General features: G+C 39.3%; 1 protein-coding gene across 5 annotated transcripts in view; it reads right to left on the bottom strand.

The window, feature by feature from the left end:
- Positions 1 to 10,118: 10,118 nt before the first annotated feature.
- spo11 (SPO11 initiator of meiotic double stranded breaks) overlaps positions 10,119 to 27,725 on the bottom strand; it is a 30,544-nt gene continuing 12,937 nt past the window's right edge. For 2 of the 5 annotated variants that reach the window (XM_060894461.1, XM_060894464.1), the window contains 8 exons: positions 25,024 to 25,104; positions 21,131 to 21,167; positions 20,943 to 21,052; positions 18,180 to 18,279; positions 17,838 to 17,875; positions 15,304 to 15,380; positions 12,316 to 12,427; positions 10,119 to 10,904 (listed from right to left, as the gene is read on the bottom strand). In XM_060894461.1, coding sequence (XP_060750444.1) covers positions 10,785 to 10,904; positions 12,316 to 12,427; positions 15,304 to 15,380; positions 17,838 to 17,875; positions 18,180 to 18,279; positions 20,943 to 21,052; positions 21,131 to 21,167; positions 25,024 to 25,104 — 675 coding nt within the window. In that variant the 3' untranslated portion in view covers positions 10,119 to 10,784. Of the gene's footprint in view, positions 10,905 to 11,670; positions 11,769 to 12,315; positions 12,428 to 15,303; positions 15,381 to 15,813; positions 16,084 to 17,837; positions 17,876 to 18,179; positions 18,280 to 20,942; positions 21,053 to 21,130; positions 21,168 to 25,023; positions 25,105 to 27,725 lie in introns of those variants that run through there. The other 3 variants (XM_060894462.1, XR_009650029.1, XM_060894463.1) reach the window with 3 other exon arrangements.

Below are 27,725 nucleotides of genomic sequence, written 5' to 3'. Positions count from 1 at the left end.
CATCCTTCTTCTCCTCAAAGAAAAAACCTGCACCGGCTGGGGATGACGACGGTCGGATAATACCTGACTCCACAGACTCCTGTATATTCTGGGTCATGGCTTCCCTTTCATGCTTGGATAAGTGGTACAGGCACCCCCGGGGGGCATTGACCAGCAGGAGGTCGATAGCACAGTCATAAGGTCTATGAGGTGGCAGGGAAGTGGCACGAGCTCTACTGAACACTTGTCCCAGATCATGGTATTCAGCAGGCACCAGCGAGAGGTCGGATGGCAGGTCCTCCTTGACTAATAATGGGCAGGGTGTCAAGGTGGTCAAGCAGTGAGCCTGGCAGTAGATCATCCCCCAACCAAGGACCCGGCTGCTGGACCAATCCAGGTGAAGGTTATGTTTCTGAAGCCAGGGTAATCCAAACATGACAGGAGCGTGGGGCGAGGGGATAACAAGGAAGGAGATCCACTCCGTGTGTTCATTGGTGACGAACACCAGCAGGGGCTTGGTGCGGTAGCGAGCTCGGTGAAGGATATGGCCATCCAGGGCCCGTACCTGGAGACTGGTGGGTAGTGGTTTGGTCTCGATCTCCAGTTGATGCACTAACTCCACATCGAGGAACTCCGCGTTAGCTCCAGAGTCAACGAAGACTGCTAGATCGTGTTCTTTTCCCTTAATCTGAAAACATGCAACTTTTGCTGGGCACGCAAAGGCGAAGTGTCCTGCCTTACCACAGTAAAGATAGAGGTCGTGGGCCCGGCGCCGCACCTTCTCTGCTGAGGACAGGAGACGCCGACCTATCTCCATGGGCTGGGGAGGTGGAGGTGAGTACGATCTGTTAGGTTCCGAGCGGGGCTTGACATACGGGTTTCTGGGAGGCAAGTAAGATCTGCCAGGTTCGGAATGAGGCTTGGCAGACGGGGTTCTGGGAGGCCAGGAACGGGTTGGGTGTCCCTCCTCTCTTCGTTCCTGGATTCGACGATCGATCCTGGTTGCCAGACAAACCAGGTCGTCAAGCTCATCGGGGAGTTCTCGGGCTGCGAGTTCATCCTTCACCTGTGGGGCCAGGCCGCGGTAGAATGCATCGAAGAGAGCCGTTCCACCAACTGTCCCCAGCTGCCATGCGGAAATCCACAGCATACTCAGTTTATTTGTGGATGTGGCTATCTCCTTGAGTTGGCGCTCGTGCACAGCGGAGGATTTGGACAAGTAGTTGAGCTGGGCCTTCAACTCTTGAGATCCTGCTGGGTTCATTGTTGGCCAGATGATACTATCAGCAAACAGAGGGAGGTGCTAGGAAGGAGAACCCAAACGCAGGCCAGTGTCCAAAAAAGAGACTTTTATTTAATGGAAATATATATAAATGCACAGAAGATGTAGCTGGGCAAAGTCTTGGCTAACCTCCTACAGAACACAGTAGCAGAGAGACAACCGTGCACAGGTGCTAGTCACGGGCGTAACAGAGTCACACAGGAAGTTCAATACACGGGGAATTAGTAATCTTCACAGGGAAATGGAAATAATCCAATAAAGTAATCCACACAGGGAAGAGAAGTAAATCCAAACACGGGTAAAAAGTAATCCACGCAAGGGAAAAGAGGGTAATCCAATCGGCAAAAAGCCGGAGCGCAAAAAAACAGAAAAACAACCGGCAGCAACGAGTGAAAAACTCACGTAGTAATCAGGGGGAAAAGTAATCCGAGACGGCGAAATACACTCGGACATAGACAGCAGCAAGGCAACAGACAACACTCGGACCGGAAGATGGCAGGAGTGACTCACAAATCACGGCGTAGTGACGAGAGATCATCTGGCGACAATACAGCATGAACAGCGCGCTTAAATAGCGCTGCCGAGTATAAAAGTCATGCGACTCGAGAATGACGTCACAAGTGTGCGCCACAAAGGTGAGCTTCGGAGGAGTACGCTGACAACAACCTTTTGTTTGAGCAGACGTTTCTGCAAACAGAGGCAAAAAAAATTCAAACATCAAACATTCATAATTTAGTTTGTAGACAGTTCTAATACTACAATTACTACAATCTAAAAACAACTCCAACGTTACATTTTACACGATACCCAAAAATGGCCTCCCTATGATCGTTTCAGTTCAGGTTGTTCGAATAGCATGTTTAACAATGAACATTGTCTTGAAGCTGTTTTACAGGAAAAAATAGAGAATTAAAATAACCTTTAAAATTAAATTAATATTTATCCATAATGACCAAGGCTGAGGCAAGAAAAAGCTCCCTTAGATAATATGAGGAAGAAACCTTGAGAGAACCAGACTCAAAAGGGTGACACCAGAGAGTGTGATTATAAATAATATCCTTTGTCCAGGGGCCTGTTTCAGAAAGGTGGTTCAACCAACTCTGAGTTTAAACTTGAACTTTGAGTTGACAAACCCTGAGATGGGAAACTGAGTTTTCGGTTACAGAACATCTGAAATGAGTTAGTTTTATCAACTCTAAATTGACTGACTGAGTTAAGCGCATGCACCGCAACTAAAAAAAGCCATTATCAATGGAGCGCAGATATAACGAGTCGCCATGGCAACAGCATCAGACAAAAAAAAAAGTCTGCATATTTCTCACCAGCAGAACTGGAAGTGCTTATGCAAGCATATGGATAATATGAAAACGTATTTTTTTTTTTAAAAAAAAAAAAAAGCAACGCTGCTGTATAAAACAATAGTGGATTTAACATCAAATTTTGAAAGGTGTGTTAAAAAGAATTATATATATACAGTGCCCTCCACAATTATTGACACCCCTGTTTAAGATGTATCATGGACTTCTAAAAATTCTCCTTTTTTTTTAAACATGCAAATGCAAAAAAAAGAGAAAAATCCAACCTTTCATTTAAGTACATTACTTAGGTGGTAAAAAAAAAATCACATTTAGAAAAAAAAACAACAACTTGAAATCACGTGTTCCACAATTATTGGCACCCCTAACAATTCCTCTGAAAAATTAAATTGATTTTTTTTTAATATTTTTTTCTGTAGTTGGTCAGGGTATCTAGTAACTTTTAATTAGTAATTCATGACTTCCTGTTTCCCTGGGGTATAAATATGACGCGACACAGTGGCCTAATTCTCTTACCCATTTGTCAACATGGCAAAGACAAGAGAACACACCATTCCAGTAAGGCAGATGTGTCGACCTTCATAAGTCAGGCAATGGGTACAAGAAAATAGCCACTCGCCTTAACTTGCCCGTATCTACAGTCAGAGGAATCATTAAGAAGTTTAAAACAACTGGAACACTGACAATCAAGGCTGGGAGAGGTCCCAAGTTTATCTTGCCACAACACACAGTGAGGAGGGTGGAGAAGTAAAAACATTTCCTAAGCTCACTGTCACAGAATTGCATCAAAGAGTGGCATCTTGGGGTCACAAAGTCTCCATAACAACCATCAGATGCTCTCTACATGCCAACAAGCTGTTTGGGAGGCATGCAAGGAAAAAGCCTTTTCTGACTAACACTCACAAATGTAAACGTCTGGAGTTTGCTAAGCGGTACTGGGACTTCAACTGGGATCGTGTGCTTTGGTCAGATTGAGCTTTTTTGGCAACAAACACTCTAAGTGGGTCTGCCGTAAAACAAAAGATGAGTATGCCAAAAAGCACCTCATGCCCACCGTGAAGTAAGTTGGAGGATCTGTGATGCTGTGGGTCTGTTTCTCTTCCAAAGGCCCTGGGAACCTTGTTAGGGTGCATGGCATTATGAACGTTTTGAACCAGGACATTTTAAATAAAAACCTGATGGCCTCTGCCAGAAAGCTGAAGATGGGTCGTCATTGGGTCTTTCAGCAGGATAATGATCCAAAACATGTGCCAAAATCTACACAAAAATGGTTCAGCAGTCACAAACTCAAGGTCCTCCCATGGCCATCTCAGTCCCCAGACCTCAACCCAATCGAAAACCTGTGGGGCGAGCTAAAGAGGAGAGTGCATAAGAGAGGACCCAGGACACTGAATGATCTAGAAAGATTGTGCAAAGAAGAATGGTCAAAGATCCCTCTCTCTGTGTTCTCCAAACTTGTGAAATGTTATAGGAGGAGATTAAGTGTTGTCTTGTTGGCAAAAGGGGGTTGTACAAAGTATTAACATCAGGGGTGCCAATAATTGTGGGACACATGATTTCAAGTTTTTTTTTTTCTTTTTTTATGTGTGATTTATTTTTTTTTTTACCACCAAAGTAATGTACTTAAATGAAAGGTTGGATTTTTCTCTTTTTTTGCATTTGGGTTCTATGTTGTTTAAAAAAAAAGGAGAATTTTTAGAAGTCCACGACCACATCTTAAACACGGGTGCCAATAATTGTGGAGGGGACTGTATATATATATATATATATATATATATATATATATATATATATATGTATATATATATATATATATATATATATATATATATATATATATATATATATATATGTATATATATATATATATATATATATATATATACACATATATATATATATATATATATATATATATATATATATATATATATATATATATATATATAATTTCTTTTTTTTATTATAAAAAAAGGTATATTTTTAATGTAACCTTCTCCCTCTAGTTACACACTTTGTTCAATTCAAGGATAATTCATGCAATTGTATATTGTTTATTTGAAAGCATTAGAAGTGCAGTTTCATGTCTCTCCTTATTGTTCAAGTGGTTGATGTTGATTTGGGATTTAGAAAGTAATACATAAGTAGACCAATACTTTCTAGAGATAGTAATTATTACATTAATCTAATTAGACTTGTTGAAGATCTAATTTGTAGTTAGTAATAAGAACTATTTTAGAGTAAATTCCCAACTGTTATAATATCAGACATGAAGCCGGAGGAACAGTATTTTATTTTATCAGGAAATACAAAAATTGCCAGAAAGCGCTTAAGAGCGAGGCACACTTTCCTGACCGCTCTGCAAACAGTAGCCTTACTAATATGTTCTGCATCCTCGATGTTATACATAAAACTACCATTTGCAAAAAAACGTAAGGCAACGCAAAGCATCTGCTCGGATGCAAGAGCACGGCCGCAATGGCTGATGTAAGGATGGCTGAGATTGTGGATCTTATTGACTGTAAAGAAAAAAGGTACCGCTCAAATAAAAATGCAAAGGCATGTGACAAAAATCCACTCTGGGCTCAAACGAATTAATCAGGGTTCCCACTCTTTTTCAGAGATCATTTTCCAGGACTTTTCCAGGACATTTCAAATTTAGCAAAAAAAGACAAGGCTCACAGATTCACGGCCTAAAGTAATATGTTCTTCTCTCCAGAAGTCTTAAAAACAACGTACACTTTATGGCTATTACTTAACTATACTTTTAAAGACAATTTGTCATGTGAATGAAATTTCAACATTTATAAAATGAAAAGACCGCACATATTAATACCCTCTCCTTTCTCAGGCCAATGCCGTCATGCATGCTTTAGTTCGCTGTGCATTCTCCTTGCACATGATATTCAGATTAACAAGGTTAATATAACCTGCTTACCCGTCACCATTTGCTGAAAACATTCAAGCACTTAAACCATTCCTAGCACCTGAAACCGCCAACACAAGACAGCGTCATCCAGCGAGATTAAACAGCATAACAAAAACTCAGCGTCCCTGAACAAAGCGCTTTCTGTTACTAATGTTAATTGTTTCAACCAGTTGTAAACTGTTCTTTAAATGATCAAGAACATTTAAAAAAAATAATTTTCCAGGACAAGAAGATTTTTTCCAGGAAAATTTATGTTTTCTCTCATTTTCCATGTGTTTTCCAGGACTGGAACATTGGTCATTAATTTTCCAGGATTTCCAGGACGCGTGGGAACCCTGTTAATACAGACACTTCATCAACAGGAGCGTCCATAAAAGGACACTCCATTTCATTCATTTTACATTTAGCAGACCCCCTTACCCAGAGTGACATATTTTGTTTCAATTTACACAACTGAGCAATTGTGTCCACAAAAGCTTGGTGGACCTGGGATTTGAACCCATGACCTTCTAATCAGTAGTCCAACACCTTAACCACTGAGCTACCACATCCCACATTCCCTTTGCGTAACTGAAATGTGGGCAATGAATGAGGTGTTTAAACATCGCTTCCTCTTTAAAAAAGGGGAGGAAACCGACAGAAACTCTGGGTTTACAGAAGAAAACCTGCTCCCGACCAGGTTAGGTTCACAGAGTAAGTTACTATGGTAACTGACTCTGAGTATAAGTTACCTCTCTTTCAGAAACGGGCTTAACTTAACCTGCTTTCTCGGGTTTAACATACCTCCCTTTCTGAAACGGAAAACCCAGAGTTTCCCTCATTTCAGGGTTAACATACTCAGAGTTTTCACTTAATCTGCTTTCTGAAACAGGCCCCAGCTGTACATAATTAAGTGGAGTTCCAAGAGCTCCTAAGCAACTTATATGTATTTGTATGTCTGAGTTCATAATAAATTCAAAACTAATTTCTTCCCGCAAAGGCCTTCAAATGTTTAATGATGGAAACCAAAGCACAGAATTAACCACAGCAATGACACTGCAACCAGAGGTAGAGCATCAGGATGGATCAGGCAGGTCTGGAGAGAAGAAACTGTTACACTGGGAGTTGCATGTGTAACTCGACAGAGAGAGAGATAGAAAATATTAGGTATGCTTGTGATAACATAATGGTTAAATGAAGTGCAGGCAGAGTCTCAGGCAAAACCTGCTATAACAGCATAAATAAAAGACAGCTAGAAGGTGACACTACCAACGAACGAGGAATGAGGGCTTCCTGAAATATAAAGTGCCCAACAACTCCACATTCAGCAAACCTGAGTGAACATGCAAATGAATTGTCAGGCTGCCACAAGATGTTACACAGACACAAATGCAGAGAGAGGAAGCAGGTGAAGGTTAAGGTTAATCTACTGAACTTGAAAGACAGTGACAGTGTTACTGTGTAAATGCAACATCAACAGACCAATCCCCTCTGGAGAGAGGGATATAAAGACCCCCCAGCTGGGGAAGTGGAAGTGGAGAATGAAGCATGGTTGGGCTGTTTGGGTAGTGGCAATCACCTAACTGATTTCTGGTTAATCTCTGTGCACAGCTACATGTTTGCATGTTTGTTCCATGTTGTTCTGACCCTGTTTTGCCTGTGACCTTTTTTGTTTCTTTTTCCTTCCAAGGACAACTACCTGCAGCAGAGGCTACACTGGACTGGAGAGTCTGCAGACAGGGAAGTATGTCACGTGACATACATAATAGACACACATAGACGTTTAGGACAGTTTACTTCATTAGTTAAGGAGAATGTGGCATCCTGTGTACTTTTGTTTTGGTAGTTAGCATAGTGTGGCATAGGGTACTTTTGTTTTCATCCCTTTCTTTTTTTCAGTCAGATTAGGATAAAGGGGTGAATGTAATTAGCAGGGTTTGATTTTGTCTTTTTCTTTGATTAAGCACTGCTCTTGTCTCTCTCTCTCTGTGTGTGTTCCTGGCTGGTTTTTGCTTTTTGTATATACTATATATATATATTGTAAATAAATCACAAGGTTGGGAAACTGAGTCTTAGTTGTCACTCAAATCAGAATGCCAACAGTGCTTGTCAGATTCAATCTCAGGGAAACCTAAAATATGTTTTTGCTTATTAGGGATGTCAACTTTTAGGGATGTCATATAAGTCCAATGACTCTGAGAAAAAGGCAACACAAAAGAAAAACTCTGGTAATAATTTAAAGGTCACTTAAGTAGTTCCACAAAACACAAAACTCCCTCCCCCAATAATAATGCCACCTGGTCTTCTAGAGCATAGGTCACTAACAGGCGGACCGCGGTCCGGGTCCGGACCCAGAAGCTGTCCAATCCGGACCCGGACCTACAGCTAAAACAAAAGGTTATGATTTAAAACTTGACGAAGCGCTTCTATTTTAACCGGAGCATCTTTTGCAGTCTTTACGGTAGTGGTAGTGGGAACGCACAGACCAATCAAGTCTGTGCATTCCTGAAGTAAACACTGCGACTCAACAGCGCAAGACAGCTGAGAGAGAATTAAAGTAAAGTTACACATGAAAGAAAGATAGCGATACATGTAGAAAACAAAAGGAGAGAAACAGACGAGTGAGACGGAGAAAGGGAGAGAAACAGACGAGTGAGACGGAGAAAGGGAGAGAAACAGACGAGTGAGATGGAGAAAGGGAGAGAAACAGACGAGTGAGACGGAGAAAGAGAGAGAAACAGACGAGTAAGACGGAGACTGATTTCTGTTCACACTTCACACTTCACCAGTGTGTCTCATATCAAAAGTGGCACTGTGAAACGCCATTATGAGACAAAATATAAAGGTTTTGAACAAACATATCCACTCAAATCTGAAGACAGCATCCCTGAGACAGCTTTCCTGGGTCTGAGGAAAGTAGGCCTATACATCCTGACTACGTTTGGCTCTACATACACCTGCGAGGCAGCTTTCTCTATAATTAACATAATCAAAACTTAATATGGTTCCAGGCTCACTAATGAGCACCTCCACATGTGTATGAGAACGGCCTTGACTCCATTCAAGCCCAGGTTTATCCCTAACCCAAGCAAAGCTAGAGCTCAGTTCTCTCACTCAGATATAAAAGGGAAAGTTAAGCACTTTATATAACATACACAATTCTCTTATTTTGAAATGTAGCCCTACTTTTATTTATTTAATGAGAGAACATTATACATGTCTACAATCATACATGTTCAGTTCTATGTTACGTGACAATAAATATTGTCTAAAGGTTTTTGAATTATACTGAATTTATTTGATTTGACAGTCAGGTATTGATTGCTTGCAGATGTTGATACAACTACTAGGCTACTCAAATATATATCACACTAACTAGTTAGACATTATGATTTTCCGGACCGTTGCTTCAAGAAATTTTCTCTTACTGGACCTCTTTAAATTTTAGTTGAATACCTCTGTTCTAGAGGGTACCTCTGGGTAATGCCAAGACAGCAATGAAAGAGCAATTTGATCGATAATGGCGTAGATAATATTTCTGTTGTTGATCAGTACTTATATTGTTTTACTCCACTTCAAGAGACTGACTTAATTTCACTGATTTCTTCTTCAAAACAACCAACCTGCATACTGGATCCCTCAGTAGTTCCAGTAGTTCCCCTACCCATTCTAAAAATAATCAATTCTTCCCTTCCCTTCCGGCACTGGCTATGTGGCGAAATCTTTTAAGCTAGCGGTTATCAAGCCTTTCATTAAAAAACCTGACCGTGGCCAAATCCAGCTGGCCAACTATAGGCCAATATAAAACCTCCCCTTTATCTCCAAGATCCTAGAAAAGGTTGTAGCACAGCAGGTACGCTCATACCTTCATAGGAATAATATTCAGCAAATGTATCAGGCAGGATTTAGGCCTCATCATAGCACAGAGACAGCACTGGTTAAACTGGCCTCTGATCAGGGCTGTGTCTCCTTGCTGGTGTTGCTTGATCTTAGTGCTGCTTTTGACACAATTGGCCATACTATTCTACTTGATAGGCGAAAAAAAAATGATGTTAACGGATACCATTATTTGTAGACATGGTATTAGCTTCCATTGTTATACTGATAACACACAAATGTTTCAGTAAAGTCCGAAGAAGCACCAGCATAAGATGACTGAAGAATGTTTAAAGGACAGTGGATGCTTACTAAGTTCCTTCTGCTCATTTCTGACAGAAGTGCTTATCCTAGGACCACATGCATCCAAAAGAAAGCTGTGAGGAATTAAAAGCTTCAGACAAGGAATCTATTTGCGGATGTTTAATAACAAATCAAAATTAAACAAATTCAAAACAGCAAGCATTAGAACAGAGGCTGGAAATATTACTTCATGTTTTTTCTACCTCTAGGTTGGAATATTGTAATGTCTTACTGTCTGGATGTTCCAGTAGGGTCATTATCAAGCTAGTCCAGAATTAGTTAGTCATTGTGTCATTGCAAATAAGGAATTTATAATAAATCCATAATGAACTTATGACTTACAACTAACTTATGACTATCTACAGTTGTTTAAAGGACTTAATCAATTTAATCAAATCCTCTGGTGTGACCCAGATTGCATTTGAGTATATTATTAATTACTATCCTGTACCACTCAGATGAGGATGGGTTCCATTTTGAGTTTGCTTTAAATTGTTTACTACAGCTGAGATTTATATATTATTTTACAGCAGTGTTGATCAATAAAGGACCAGCTTACATTCCAACCAAGCAGGATCCAAACCGGTTTTTGATTTTTGTTCTTTGATCAACTATTGAGTTCTATCAAGAAAGTATATAGATGTATCAGGATCTAGCACTCTTGAATGTATAAGAAATAAAGACAATGGCACTTGTTAGGAATTGGTCAGAGATGTACAGTACACAGGAGACAGGAATTATGTTCTGATTCTGGACATTTATTCATGTGATTGACATTTATGAATATTTTTACCAGTTCACTCTTAACATGGAAAGTCCAACTTATGTACAGAGCAACAGAGAGGGGGAGAGATTAACAGGCCTAGTCTGACATTATGTCACCTCTGGCCTTGGTGTTAGAGATGCATATAAATTCTTACCAAATCATGCTCTTGCATTCAGAGAACAGTTAGTCAAAAAGAGCATACCAAACAATACAAGATCAAATCAGAATCCTGGCTAATCGCAACACATCTCCAAGCACTATTCTTATTTTTAGTAATCTAGGAGGATACAGCAAAAAATATGAATTAAGAAAGATAATTATCACAGGACTGTAGGAATGTGCAGCTGTGTGGACTCATATCCAGCCCCCATAAGACAATTTATTGTGTAGGTACACCTTAGTGAGGAAATGAGGAGCAATAGAGACAAGGGATTGGATCTCAGCTTTCTGCTTCCATCGCAGCATAAGCTCCATCTAACAGACACAGAAGAATATGAAGAATACATCACTAATTACTAAGTTCGCACTGCTAATTACTATGCTTCTATTTATATATTTACCTACAAATTTGGTAAACTTTATGTGTTAATAGTTTGGCATCATAAACTGGACAATAAGTAAATTTTGTTATACCTGTCAAAGTCATACTAATACAGAATTCCTTGCCTTCCAGAATGATTGGCACCTTTTATAAAATTAGTAAAAATGGTTGTATATAATAACCACTACATAAATTTAAAATATACATTTAAAATTATATCATTTCATTTTAAATTTAATGTAGAACAAATCTGTTAATAAATAAAATGTGCCACAATTACTGACAACCCTAAAAAAAGTTTAATAAATGGAAGAAATTTTCCAATCTGATTTTATTTTTTTATTTGCTCTCAGTACCCAGGAACTCTGTTGTTGTCTTTAACAAATTTCCTATTTCCTTGGGGTATAAATTGCACATATACTTTTGTCATCCATTGCCATGGGGAAAAAAACAAAGAAATCTTCAACACTGAAGAAACAGGTGCTTGTTGAGTTAAGGATTTATAAAAATCATCTTAAGCAAATGGGTAACTATATTAAGATGTTCATATATGTTCATATCATATAAAAAGTACTTCCTCTTCTTCAGTCCACATTTTCTATCCCCCAATATTTTAAGGCTAAAAGGCCAGTGCTTATGTTTAATGGTGGTTGTCTAAAGCCATTAAATATGCCAACATTAAAGGAATGAACTACTTGCAGGTGTAGGGCATCCAGTAATTCAACTTAAGGCCCAGCCCAATGCAAATTATCATGTGCCTGCTTCTCGTTTGCAATTTGAAAATAATTCATACATGCCTTGGGGGGTGGGGGTCCATGGTAACCAATGAGTGGGCAGAGCAAACAATTGACATCAAGGCAGACAGCAGACAGAAACGGGGCAAAACACAGACAGACTCATTACAATTGGATGATAATTTTATGTATTCACTTTTGCTCAATTTCATTAATGCTGCCAATAATAGAGGGAATTCTACAACATTTTAAAGTTGCAGTAGAACAAAAACAAGGATGTGCCACATTATTTTTGTGCTGGGTGTCACATATCCAATACATGTTGTTTGACATGTTTGAGAGTATTCAAAAACACTAGGTACCACATAGAATATAGGATTTTTTTTTATTAAAAGTTAACAACACAGTTATAATAAGAATATTGTTTATAAATGTGCATAATAATTTAAGTTTAACTGCCTTCAATCAACTGCAGATCCAGATTCACTATGTGAACCTAAATAAATAGGTGTAAATAGGTGGCTAAGCAATGATTTAACTTGAATACTTCCTAAAAATATATTCAATTCAATTCAATTTATTGGAATAGCGTAATGTATGACTTGTTTACCTCCCTCTCCCATGCAGGATGGCAAGAGATGTATGGTCTTTTCTTCATATGGTTGAGTTTTCTTTCATCTGCCACTGTTAATGATATTAAAACATCCTGTGGCACTCTAAGGCTGGAGACACACACACCATTACGTTTAATAATCATGAAATGTTTCAGCTTTTATTAGCAAATTTATGAGATAAACAGGAATTTTGTAAATTTAGCTGACAATTAAGAAATCCCAATAGAGTTCAGCCGGAAACATTTACTCTTACCCACATTGATATGCAGGCCTTGCCAGAATAACAAATGCAGTTCAGTAGTAAGGTTATTGTTTTTTGTTAAAGCATGTATCTGCATTTTTATCATGGAAATTTCAATGACTATACTATTAATTAGGGTTCAAGCACGAAGCACTGGAACACTATTGTATTTGTTCTGATTTTTATTATTATTAGGGTTCAAGCGTGAAGCGCTGGAACACTATTGTATTCGTTCTGATTTTTATTATTATTATTATTATTATTGTTAGGGTTCAAGCGCGAAGCGCTGGAACACTATTGTATTCATTCAGATTTTTATTAGGGTTCAAGCACGAAGCGCTGGAAACCTATTGTTTTTGTTAGGATTTTTATTATTATTATTATTATTATTATTAGGGTTCAAACACGAAGCGCGGAACCCTATTGTATTCGTTCTGATTTTTATTATTATTATTATTATTCTGCCCTAGAAATGATCGTGCAGCCCAAACCGTAAGGCCTAGAGAGCTCAAACTTGGTCAGATGGTAGTACTGGTAACAGTTACTCAGGGCCAAGGACTCAGTGAAATCGGCCAATCTGGGGCGCTTCAGCACCCCTCAACGCGTTTGTGCCCATAACTCCTCAACCCTATGTCCAAATCTCAAGTGCTTTATATCATTGGAATCCTTGGCTCATGACTTAAAAAACGTATATCTCCGATTTCATTTCCGCCATTAAATGTTTTCTCTATAGCACATTTTGTCTGAAACCTACTTTTGCTAACTAGTCCTAGGTTTTTCGCCTGATCGAGACCAATCCAGTGCAGTAATATTCTCTGGAGTCTCAATGTCAATAATTATGGAAAAAAAGTCGAAATTTTGATTCAGGGTCCTTAAGGGGCCCCAAAACGTTCGGACTGTGAGGAGCCAGTTTTACTAAAATGTCAATAACTCAAGAACTAAATGAGCTATCAACACCAAACTTGGGACACATGTGAAAGAGGTCAAACTGAGGTTACACTTCAAAAACCGCGGCGATTGGCCACTTGGTGGCACTATAACGGAAAAATCACTAAAAACAGCCCTTTTTAAAAAAGCCCTCTAGCGCCACCAACAGTCCAAAAACCCAATTTTGTGCTGACTCGTAAGGCAAAGTCTCAGAATCAGAATCAGAATCAGAAAGGTCTTTATTGCCAAGTATGTACCGATATGACTTTGTTTATTTTGGGGAAAACTGGACAGGTGAGTACTTCACATGACATATATTGTGCAACACATTGGTAAGCTTTTCTGTATTAGAGACATTAGGTTAGGAGCGGGTGCCACCCTCTGTAACTTGCGGGTCACTTTGTGTATGTGAAAATCCTTTGAGGCCTTAAACTCCCTAAACGCTTGAACCCGGGAAATGCTGCTTGCAGCTTTAATTAATCTTATCATTTCTATATTACAAATAGTGCACCCATTCATGGATGCACAAATTTAAAAGAACTGTCCTATTGTAAATTCCAAGATTGATTTAATGCTCAGCTAGTATCCAATGTTAACCACCTTCGAAGCAAACAAATAATGAGCTTCTTGCACACAAACACCTCTGAATTACAGTCACCATGGTGCCTGCATTTCTGGTTAATTCATTGCAGTTAATTCATGGTGCCCTCAATTTTGGTTAATTAATTTCCTTAAGGATTTTATAGTCAGGGTTTGCAAGAAAGATTTGTCAAATATGTTTTTAATAACGCAATTTATTTTTAATAAGAAAGCTTGACATTTTTCATAAATTATCGTTTACATTTGAGCTTAGAAATTACATTTGAGTTTTGACTCCAAAAGTTAATAAATATTGAGAAACAGTAAAATGCATTAGTCACCCACAAAGCTACAGAGATTGGGTGATATATTCAGGTAAAACAGTGGACAGTGCCTCCAGGTATCTGCCCCATGGAAAATTATTTTTAGTTATTTTACTGCTCAAGAATCAATCACTTCCCCTAATTTAGACTGTTAAATGAATGGTAGACTTTATTATTATTATTTTTAAAATGAAAAGTGCAACAAATAATTAAATACATTTTACTTCTCTAAAGAGTTAAAATAGCTGAAACTCTCATTTTAATATTCTTAAATTTGGTCAGCAAAGAGAGAAATAATAATTAGGGAATGATGTTCCTGCAGGAATTGTAGTGAGAATAAAAAAAAAAAAAAAAAAAATTAAAAGTAATAAAAGTTACTTTTCACATGAAAACATGACAATGTTTTCTAACATGGCACTAATTTAATAAGTAAAAAATGTATACTTTTTAATATATATATATATATATATATATATATATATATATATATATATATATATATATATATATATATATATATATATATATGTTATAATTGAGTAAATTTTTGGCCGACTAATTCCACTTCTAACCAGGATTTTAACACATTATACTATTTATACTTTCACAAGTATATATTCTCAGTACTTTTTTTAAATCTGTCAGAACATGCATATGTTCTGGAAAACATGCAAATGCCTGGAAAACCTTTTTATATCCCTCACTTACATCTTCAGACTTGGTGTTATAACATGAAGAAATGAATCAAGACCACATGACGCATTATTTTCATTTGTGTAATTTAAATCATTTTAGGTAATAAATATTTTAAACATTTTATAATATTTAATACATATCACACTACCATAGGTTAACTTTGGTTTGAAAAGGAAAAAAGAAAAACCAACAAAAACCATGAAGCACATTTTTCAAACCTCTCAATGTCTGAAGGCAACAGGCCCAGCCAGAGCATGGAAGAGACAGCCAGAGTGGGTGCTTCAAATGCCATTGACTGGAAATAAAAAATGTTAAGAATCTTTAGTAAAGTAAAGTATTGTAAAGTTTTAAATAGTTCACTGCAAAAAAGAAAATAAATGCAAACTGTGACATAAAAGGAATTGGTCATAAAAAATTACTTTTGCAATATTTTAAAATGTCAAACAAATTAGGATGAATTCAATAATAACTGAATCTGATGAGCATTTTTATATCAGTCAACAACTGTATACAGTCAACTGTCACCAGAAGCTTCATAGCATTCATAGCAAATGCACTTTTCAATCCATACTTGTCTTTTATTTACGGAGATAAAGGGAGAGTAATTTTGGGCTAACGTGCATTTCTCAATCTTTTTTTTTCCAGAGCGACTACTGGACACAGAGGAAGCCTTCTCCAAAGTGCTGTTGGCCAGCCACTGCGGAGACACACGCGATAGTACCAAGCACCTGAATGAGAAGCTTAGCTAGCTGGGACTGAACACCTCCCTCTGCAAATGGATCCTGGACTTCCTGACTGGGAGACCTCAGTCAGTCCGAATCGGGAACAGCATCTCCAGCACCACCACACTGAGCACTGGAGACCCTCATAGCTGCGTGCTCAACCCACTGCTGTTCACTGACTCATGACTGTGTAGCAATGCACAGATCGAACCATATCATCAAGTTCGTTGGTGACACGACACGAGTCAGCATACAGAGTGCAGGTGCAACAGCTAACTGCCAACAAGAAAGATGGTTATTGACTTCAGAAGAGCACAGAGCAACCACTCTCCACTGAACATCGACAGATCATATTTTTATCTTTCTCTAGCAACAAATTTTCCCGTTGGTTAATTTTGATAAAGCGCTAATTGTAGGAGACTTTCATGCTGACAATACAAACGATGCATTAGGACTCACGGTTATGGACCTACTAAACTCATTTGGGCTTAAACAAAACATCACTAGAGCAACTCATCGTCTTAATCATACGCTCGATTTAATAATAATCACACGGGAATAGATGTCACTGATATAGAGATCAAAACTCAAAGCAATGACATCACAGACCATTACCTCATACTGAACACACTACCTATATAACAGACTAACCGTGTCTCACCACGTTATCGACTTGGTAGAACTATTATTCCGACCACTAAAGACAGATTCACGAATAATGCCTGATCTGTTTCAACTTCTTACTTACTAATCTTCACTAGCACATTAGACACTGTTGCCCCCATCCAATTAAAGAAGGGTAGAGACAACTACAGTGCTTTACAAGTACAGAACAGGAAGAGTTAGATAAGCTTATTACTACAGCTAAATCAACAACTTGTTTACAGAGATCCCATTCCAAGGGTTAGGGTTTCTTTTTAATTACTGAAAGAAATGTTACATGAAGCTAGTGAGCCTTTTCTTAATATTATTAACTCCTCGCTATCTTTAGGTTATGTCCCTAAATCTTTTAAGTTGACAGTTATTAGGCCCCTTATTAAGAAACCTAATTTAGATTCTAAAGAACTATCAAATTACAGAAAACTATTTAAAAAACTATTTCACGCCTTTCGTTAATGTCTAAAATACTAGAACAGGTTGTGTCTGCTCAACTTTGCTCCTTCTTGCAGGAGAACATCTTTGAAGAGTTTCAGTCAGGCTTTAGGCCCCATCATAGCACAGAAACTGCACTTGTTAAAGTTACAAATTACTTGTATTTAGACCAAGATTGCATGTCACTATTAGTTCTACTTGACCTTAGTGCTGCATTTGACACTATAGATCACAACATTGTCCTAGATCGCTTACAAAATTACACCGGTATTCAGGGACAGGCTTTAATTTGTTTAGATCCTACTGTACCTAACTGTTCATACCATTTTGTAGAATTAAATGGTAAATCCTTTAGTTTATTGCCAGTTAATTATGGGGTCCCTCAAGGATCACTTCTCGGACCTCTGCTTTTCTCGATTTACATGCTTCCCTTAGGAATCTTCCCTTCCCATCATTAGAAGGCATGGGATTAGTTTCCACTGTTAAAGTGAATTACACCAGGTTAGGTACCTAACCTGGTTCCCTAAGAGGGGAATGAGATGCTTTCCATACTCCAGGCATCCACTCACTCTTCCTTTAGACAAGTTGAATCTGGAGTAATATGTTGTAGATGCCCTTTTATGCCACACTTCACTTTGTCATGTGACCTACCCAAGCCAATAAATTGGCAGGATTTCACACAGCACTTCAGACACAACTTCCTCAAAGAAGCATCCCATAGCATCAGCCATAACTCAGCATCTCACTCCCTTCTCAGGTAGTAGTTTTACATGTTTGCAAACAAACAGAAGTAATACTAAAGAGAACATAAAATATAGAACATATATCATAGAACATATAAATAAGCATAAAATAAGCTATTGTTTATGATGTGACATCACAAGACACTACTTAAACTTGTGAAAGTAATACAATCTGCAATAGAAGACGATACTTACAATTGATCCATACTTATAGATGCACATGATTTCAATCCCTGGATGGGGAGGAAAGGGGAAATAGAGACTGCATTTCTGCATTCTTTAATTAACATTACACTATTACTAACGATACTTAGTCCCATAAACACTACAGGACATTGCATATGCATTCATTAATGCAGAAAGGCATATCAAGTTGCACAACATATCATAATGTGTTTACATGACTAACATAGTTCATAATCAAAATATTCGCTCATACTGAAGTGCAGAAAGAACAAACACAGCAAACAGCATTGCACGTTAAACTTCTGTCATTGTTGAATCAATTAGACCTGTACCTAACACATAATAACATACCATGTGGGTCAGCATCCACCAATGCAAATACAGGGATGTGCAGTGTATCCCACAGTTTCTTCACCATTAGCCTGCTGTTGACATCTGGTACACCTTTTCCCTAACATCCACAGAGTTTAAAAAAAAAAGTATTTGAAAACTCATTACTAAATGTTATGAGTCATTCTAAAGATCAGTTTTGGGGAATATAAACTTATATGTTGTTTAATAATGTTTTTATAATGATGCTGTTATTTTTGCTATTTATATTTGTTGCTTAAGGTGTAAAGCATAAGGAACTGCAGGTATGAACTATTTACTGTGTAGCGGTGGCCGCTGCACCGCCGCACAAACCAAGGAAATCGTGCTCTTCGCCATGAAAATCATGCAGGGATAGGAAAGCAGTGCACAGTACCCAGGACAGCACCACTGAGGCGTGGAGGAAATCGAGCAGCACCAAGGGCAGCGTGCTGAATCAGAGTGCAAGGCGGGGCAGTGAAATTCCCACCAAAAGATGGTGGCCAATCAGGAGCATTGCTGTGGCACTCACCCTCCAGCAAGAGAACACTGCAGAGAGCTAGGCCAGCAGCAGGGTGCAAGTAAAGCGGTTAAACTTTAGTAAAAGGTTAGCATTCTGTCTCTCTGCCCCGAGAGTTGCTGGTACCCAATGCTGCCTGCAAATTCCTGGCCAAATGGCAGGGCCAGTACACAGTCCTCAAGAGGGTGGAACCTGTGAACTACAAGTTGCAACAGCCAGGTAAGCGTGCATTCCTGAGCCGGTTGTCTCTGTGCATGCTTTTCCTATCACAGATCCCCAAGAGCGTGCCCTGGTGGAGAGAGGAAATGATCTCACCCCAGCCCAGCGACAGGATATCACAGAGCTCGTGGACCAGTTTGGGGACATCATTTCGTCAGTGCCGGGACTCACCCGGCTGGCCCAACATGAGATCAAAACCCCTCCAGGGATGGTGGTACAGCAACGTCCCTATCGGGTCCCGGAGGCCTGCCGCCACAAGAATTGTGGCTGAAATGTAAGTATGACAGTATGTGCAAAGAACAAAAAAGTGTGCAAAAACAGCATATAAACAGATTGATAGATGTATATTGGAAGAGTGTGTATTTGGTGTAGGTCTGTGCAGTCCATACAGTTGATGTGCGTGTGTATGTTCAGATTCAGTTATTAAGGCGTCTGATGGCTTGTGGGAAGAAACTGTAACACAGTCTGGTCGTGAGGGCACGAATGCTTCGGTACCTTTTTCCAGATGGCAGTTGAGTGAAGAGTGTTTGTGAGGGGTGTGTGGGGTCATCCACAATGGTGTTGGCTTTGCGGATGCAGCATGTGGTGTAAGTGTTCATGATAGAGGGAAGAGAGACCCCAATGTTCTTCTCAGTTGTCCTCACTATCCTCTGCAGGGTCCGAGATGGTGCAGTTCCCAAACCAGACAGTGATGCAGCTGCTCAGAATGCTCTCAATGGTCCCTCTGTAAAAAGTATTCAGGATGGGGGAGGGAGATGTGCCTTTTTCAGCCTTCGTAAGATGATGGTGATGGAGCTGGTGTTGAGTGACCAGGTGAAGTTCTCTGCTAGATGAACACCAAGAAATTTGGTGCTCTTGACAATCTCTACAGATGATCCGTCAATGTTCAGCGGAAAGTGGCCGTTCTCTGCTCTTCTGAAGTCAAGAACCATCTCTTTAGTTTTATCCACATTTATCCACATGGGATGAGACCCACCACGGTCGTGTCATCAGCGAACTTGATATGGTTCAATCTGTGCATTGCTGCACGGTCGTGCGTCAGAAAGGTGAACAGCAGTGGACTGAGCACGCAGCCCTGAGGGGCTCCAACGTTCGGTGTGGTGGTGCTGGAGGTGCTGTTCCCGATCCGGACTGACTGAGGTCTCCCAGTCAGGAAGTCCAGGATCCAGTTGCAGAGAGAGGTTTTCAGTCCCAGCAGGCTCAGCTTCCCAATCAGGTGCTGAGGGATGATTGTATTGAATGCTGAACTAAAGTCTATGAACAGCATATATACATAAGTGTCCTTATTGTCCAGGTGGGTGAATGATAAATGAAGAACTGTGGCAATAGCATCCTCCATGGAGGGGATTGGACGATACACAGACTGTAGGGGGTCCAGTGGGTGATAACTGGGTGTTGATGTGCCTCATGACAAACTGAGGAAGGCCTCCCCTTCATCCTACAGACCGACGCTTCTGCCACTACTACAACTGCCACTACTGCTGAAAAGAAATTTCTTAATAATTCACATAGGTGATTTTCTGTTACTCATATCTCCCGACTCTGTGCTATTTTTCCATGTTCTGCTCTCAAAGATCTTACAATTGCCTAATGAGGATATACAAACCTATGCCCAGCCTATGTTTAATGAATTTATAATATTTTGTAACCTATGACAAAAGTGTTTCCATCACACTATAAAAGAGGTACACCTCCTCTGACTGCAGGCTCTCTCCTGCTTAATTATTTTTTTTTTTAAATGAATAATTGCCATTTTTTTCCAAGAGTGGTGATACAATGGCAGCCTACAGGAGTTCAAACCAAAAAGCCGACCCAAGATGGATCTAGCCTGAGATAGAAGAGACTGTTCCCAGGATAGGCTATGGTGAAATGTGAGTCTGAGCAGGACAAAGTATAAACTAAAAAATACCAAGCCAGCAGATACTGCCTATTATTAGAAGATGATCTATAATCTATTATCATCTCTCATGATCTATTTCTGTTCTTTCTGAATAACAACTGATTTCTCCAAAAGAAGTGATTCTTACCGTTATGATGATACAAGGATAGTATTGGGTGCAAAATGCATCATCCAAAAGTGTCTGGAAAGTTGCATCTTTTTCAATGACTAGAACAAATTTTGCAGAGGACACAATATCTTAATACTCTTAAGGAGAAAATGCCTTCAAAGTATAGAAATGATGGTACTGACTGTTTAAGTAAACAAAAAGGATACTCATGATCCCACTGACACAAGGGGACACAGGCACTGCCTAGTGATACACACATTATTAAATCATAAATATAATCATTAATAATCATTATATAATCATCATAATATCATTAACAGTTTTGAGAATTTAAAGATACATTAATCTATGCAAAAATTGTAATAACAGCAAAACATATAGATCTTTAACAAGTATTGTCAGACAGAGGTGTCTAACATGATTTATTACATAAAACAACACAAAACTAGAAAAAACTGGGGAAAGAAAAGAAACCAAAACACAAAAGAAACAGGACAAAGACAAAACAATGGGATTCAAAGCAATTCAAGGCAAGGCATTGCACCTGGAATAAAAAGGGAAGACAATTAGAGACATAAGAAACAGTTGTGCAGAGGCAGGAAGGAATTAAGACTAGGGCAGGGCAGACAGGTGAATACAAACAAACAAAAACACATGGCACAAGACACAACTGCCTGTTTCAACAGGTAAAATATCTGGCTGTGATCTTGACAAGTATACTGATTTTGTCAACAGATGACAAAATTCTTTGTCAGGCAGTCAACTAAATTCAGAATGCAATACATTTGACCAGTCCACATCACAAAGAAATTGTGTAAAGAACTGTAAAGAATTTGCTGGCCTACAGTAAATTATAAATAAAAATAACAAAATTAATACATTTAAATTTAAAAAGTCTGTGCAAATCTGCACAGCCTGTTCACTCTGCCACAGATGACAGGCTATCCAGCTCTGTGCCCAAAACAGAGGCTGCCGCACCAGGTTGTCCAGACGTGAGGCATCCTTCTTCTTAATGCTGCCTCCGCAGCACACTGCATAAGAGGGCACTCTCCATAACAGCCTCACTGTTACCTCCTGAAGAACGGCAGCCGTTTGAGGAGGTACAAGCGACCTCCTACAGGTAATAGAGCGATCAGTACAACATGTAGATAATGGCATCCTCCACTCCTCCTTCATGCTGTCATTCTGTAACTTCTACTCCGGCTTCCTCTTGCACTCCTTCACCTCCCTCAGCTGGACTTACTTAAGATCCTGATCATCATTATTACACAGTTCTTAACAAACAACAACCTCAGAAGTGCAGTCAACAACCTCCTCTATGTTCCCACTGTGCGATCCCTTACATTCCAGTCTGTAGTAACAAAGCAGTCTCTCAGAGCCGGCTCTGCCTCAGGAGATCACTTCCTGAATGAGCGTGTGGTTGTGGGTAGCCTCCTCACTCTTGCTTTGTAGTGAACCAGAATAAGGTTGTGGTCTGCTTTCTCCAGGGCAGACGGCGGCATGGTGCTGTATGCATCCTTTACAGTCGCATACAGTAAATCAATAGTCCTATTTCCTCTGGTGTTACAGTCCACATACTGAGAGAAAGCAGATAATGTTGTGTCTAGAGTCACATGATTAAAGTCCCCAGAGATTAACACAAGAGCCAGGGGCAAGTAGTTGTTTTCTTGAATAAACAAGTTTCAACATGTAACAATCTATATCCAAACAATAGATAGTAATTAGAAAAATGCAAGAAAGCACAAAAAAGAGCACAAAAAATACAAAAGAAAACACAGAAAATACAAAAATGCTCAAAAAAGAACAAGGCACACATGTAGCTGCTGAAAAGGCAGCCACTCACGGCATTGCCAGAAGCTAATTTCTCATTAGAACACAAGTAATATAATGAGTCCAGCAGGGTACTAAAGAGCTTCCCTACTGTAGAGAAGTTTGTACTTCTTTCTTCGTGTTCTGCCATTCAGTTTATGAAGTGATGTAACCCATGCCACAGTGTGCCTAATCAGACAGTTCAACTTATCAAAAATGAAGTTTTATTTACTGATTTCCTTTATTAGTTTTTGCACCCCTAATATCCTTACAAAGAATACTGGGAACTAGCACTTTCCCTGGGTGGGCTCAGTAAATAAAATCTGTTTTCTGGTATATGGAAGATTACCATCCCCACAGGAACTTGCCTATACTTGTCAACAGAAAAACTTCTGATCACTTGTACCTTTGCTCATTTCCTACCCCACAATTTGTTACTGCACTAATGGACTGTTACACAAAACTATGCACATTTGCACACTTGCTCTTTTTTTGTATTGCTGCTCACCATTGCCTTACCATTGTATATACCCACCTGATTTCTGTTTATAGTAACAGCAATATATTATATTATGTTCATAGTACATATCCTCCTGTATATTTTTGTTTATGGTAATAACTAGGGATGAGCGAGTACAGCATTATCTGTATCTGTATCTGTTAAGCATATGAATTATCCGTATCTGTACTCGGAGTGGGTGGGACCTAACCCGGAAGTAGGCGGGGCTTGTCTTTAACAGGTAATAATTAATTTGTAATATTTATAACACTAGCTTACTACCTTTATGTTTTTATGAAATACAGCAAAAACATGTCAGACACTCAGTGTCTGGTTACTGGTTAGAGACAGCTGAAGGTTTAAAAAAGAAAAAAAATCTCCGACAGGCAGAGACGCAATGCGAGTCATATTCTACCAAGCAAGCACCACGTCTGAACGAACCCACGTTTACCAGAACTCTACTGGTTAGTAAGTACGTATTATTAACGTTACAACCCGAAGTAAAAAGCTGAAGAAACCCTAAACGTTAACGGAAAAGACCCGCAAACCTGAGTGACTGAGGGAGAGACAGAGAGCTGTTCTGTGTGTGACTGTGAGTGAGCAGAGCGAGACACAGCAACACAATACATCTGTATGTGTGTTTGGTAGGGGCGCTGTGACTAGCCTATCACAGAACACTGACACAATCAGCTACCCAATGATGATTTTCATTCAATCCGAGCACAGATATTGACTCGTATTACTCGTATAATACTCGTACTCGGCAGAAGTGCTTTATCCGTACCGGATACTTGTTTCAGCCGAGCTCATCTCTAGTAATAACAATATATTTTGTTTATAGCACATGCCCTTCTGTAAATTTCAGTTTATAGTAATAGCCATCTGTATATTATGCTCATAGCATATATATATTCATCTGTACATTATATTCATAGTACATATATATTCATCTGTATATAAGATATTCATAGTACATACACATCTGTAAATAGGAATTGCCATATATTTTGTTACAGCACATATCCTTCTGTAAATTTCAGTAAATCTGTATATTATGTTCATAGTACACACACATCTGTAAAATACTTCCATATTACCACTTTATTTAACATATTTAAATCTTGTAAACACTATATCCTGCACTTGCTTCTATTGCACTCTGGTTAGACCTAAAGTGCATTTCGTTGCCTTATACTTGTACATGTGTAATGACAATAAAGTTGAATCTAATCTAATCTAAAGGCATATTTACAAACACAAGTACAGAGATTAAGCCAGCAAACGAGGTGGTGCATGTGTAATTGCTTCTTCAGAAATAAGTATGCTGTTAGGAGAGTAAGTTGTAAGGCAACTAACTGTTAATATCAGGTATGGCTGGGACTATTCCCTGCCCGAACACCAGGGGGACATTCTGGCAGGCTTTGTTTATCTGTGCCATGTGCCTTTGTTGTGTGTGATAGCCCCGCACACCTGTTCCTTGTGTTTCAATGAACGTCACCCCATTTATACCGGTTGACCTTTTCAATGAACGTCCCATATTTTGTGTTTCAGGTTTCCTAGTGTTTCTATACCTTAGTTTTTTTTTTCTGTCAGAGAAAGCGGGTGTCTTAACAGATAAAATACAGACCCAAGTGCAGGGTTAACATAAAAGGGGGTTTATTTAGTCAATAAATTAAGGGCCAGAAACACAATAAAACCAGAAACACAAACAGGAACACAAACACACTTCCTTCTCCATGTGTGGACGATAGAATAACATCACAATAGAGCTTAGCAGTGTTGCTGACTTACAGTTGAACTACAATCCACCCTTGTCCCATCCTCCTCCGTGTAACACAGATCGCCAGAGATTAATCCTTTAGTAGTGGCACACTGTAAATGGAACACACACACACCAACCAATTATTAGCTACAGGGAAATAAAATGACTATCGGTTTTATAGTACAAAGGGTTCCATGAATCTCATGAATTTGGATTTGAACAGAAATATAATTAAATTTTTATAATTATATATATATATATATATATATATATATATATATATATATATATATATATATATATATATATATATATATATATATGTTTGAGAAAAAAGAAGAAAAATAAAAATTCTAAGAACTGGTCAAACAGCAGGTGTATAATCCCCAATAAACCTATGAATGTAAAACAGCATCAGTGATGGGGATGGGAGGACCAGTTCCTTCATCAATGACCAGTTCCTTCATTAATTATTACATATTATTGAACCCTATGAAGCAGAGGTGGGAGTAAGTCACACATGTGCAAGTCACAAGTAAGTCTCAAGTCTTAACTAGGGATGTAGCGATACCACTTTCTCTCTTCCGATCCGATTCAGATACCAGCATTTGCTATTATTGCCATAGTACTGCAATTATTAAATTAAATTCTTTTCTGAAGAAAAGGCAATATTTTAAAGTGAATTTTCAATTAGAACTCTTGAAACACAATGCAAAATGTATTAAACAGTAAACCTTGCACCCAAATGAACGGCCCATTTAACGCGCTGAGATAAATGGAAAGGGTGCCTGCTAAACATGCCTGTCTGTCGCAGGCGGTTGTGCAACGTATTTCGTATAAAATGTATTATATTTATTTTCATTAATGCAATTTAATATATAAGTGTATTTTTCTTAAGTTTAAGCAATAGTCTACGATGTTTGCTGTTCATTAATAAACCACCACAGGCATGGGCGTCGGGAAGTAAATAAAAAGTGGGTGTGTCCTGTCCCACCCACATATAATGGTTCTGACGGCCATGGATTTCAGGAAGCAGGCGCGTGATCAATGCTGTAAGTAAAACGCGGAATGGAGTTTAATTTATTAGGGCATTCCTCAAGCAGAATGGATTCGACTGGCGGCGCTCTGAAAAGTAATAAAAAAGACACTATGCGCTGAATAGAGACGGTAAAAGTGGGTGGGTCCAATATTATTGGTCTTAAAAAGTGGGTGGGTCCTGTCCCACCCACATATATTGGTTTCCACGCCCATGACCACAGGTATCGGATTAGGATCGGTCACGCACCACCGATACCCAATCCACTCAAAATGCTTGGATCGGCGTCGATACCGATCCAAAATATCGGATCGGTACATCCCTAGTCTTAGCGTCTTCAAGTCTCAAGCAAGTCCGAGTCAAGTCAAGAGTCAAGTCAAGTCAAGTCACTGCTTTATGTCAAGCAATTCAAGTCGTAGCTTAAGTCAAGCAAGTCACTGGCAAGTGATACAATTGATGATTTAACTAAATGCATACAGTATATTAAACAAAGTTAAATCTACAGTATTTATGGACTATGAGAGTTATATTTGCAACAAAAAATAATTATATGCATTTATTTTTAAAATGGTGTCCACATACAGGTGAGTTGGAAATACAATAAAAATCTAAAAATGAATAAAAATCAAAACTACAAAGCCTAAGATGTAAATTTAATGGAAATAAGGCCAACATAAAAGCATGAAATGTTTCAATATGCCTCAAACATGGCAGAAGACCATGGAAAAGTACATATATAAAAAAGTACAATGGTTTCTATGCAACCAAATGGCATTTTTTGAACAGGCATTCCCTTTTAATGGGACAAACACATCCTTAAATTAGATCCTTCCTTATTAACAACAGTATAACAACAATCAATCACATCAATCAAAAAACATAAATTATTGAATCACACAAACCTTGAAGTGATTTAACTCTTTGAGAGAGAGCGTTCTTTGTTTTGATGAACACGTAGATATTTTGAGGAATGTCTGTAACCAAACCATTCATGAGCCCCTTTCACTTCCATAGTGGGAATGTCACATACACGGGATAAAAATGGACCCTAACGCAGGACAGCTAAACGAAAACAGGATTTATTAACTAAAAAAAACACGAAACAGGACAAAGACAAAACCAGACATGAAGACAACAGGATTCCGTGCTGCACAAGGCAACGCGGCTCAGTTAAATAGACAACAGAGGCGCGGCTCCCGACACGCCAATCCGTCCTGACAGTTCCGACGGAATCCGGGTGGGGGAGCAAGGCACACGGCGAGGCAGGTGGGGGGAGCAAGGCACACGGCGATTCAGGTGGGGGGAGCAAGGCACACGGCGAGGCAGGTAGGGGGAGCAAGGCACATGGCGGCACAGCCAGAGGGGCCGAGCGACGTCCACAGCCAAACAGGGGGGTCGAGCGACGTCCACTGCCGAACAGGAGGGCCGAGCGACGTCCAAAGCCAAACAGGAGGGCCGAGCGCGACCCCCAGAGCCGAACAGGAGGGCCGAGCGCAACCCCCAGAGTCGAACAGGACCCCCGACGCACCGCAGCCAGACCCACCTCTCGGGAACCAGGAAAAGGGGAGGGAGGGCGGGGAAAAAAAAAATCCTCCACAAAACAGAAAAATCAACAGAAAAAATCCTTAGGGCAAAACACGGGCCTGCAACACCCCCTGCGGACAGGAAGTGGGGCGGCGTCCTCCACGGAAACCG

Source organism: Tachysurus vachellii, chromosome 19 (assembly GCF_030014155.1).
Source record: "Tachysurus vachellii isolate PV-2020 chromosome 19, HZAU_Pvac_v1, whole genome shotgun sequence".
NCBI classification, from domain to species: Eukaryota; Metazoa; Chordata; class Actinopteri; order Siluriformes; family Bagridae; genus Tachysurus; species Tachysurus vachellii.
Note: the sequence above shows the minus strand (reverse complement) of the source record. Positions and strands in the feature narration are given on the sequence as shown.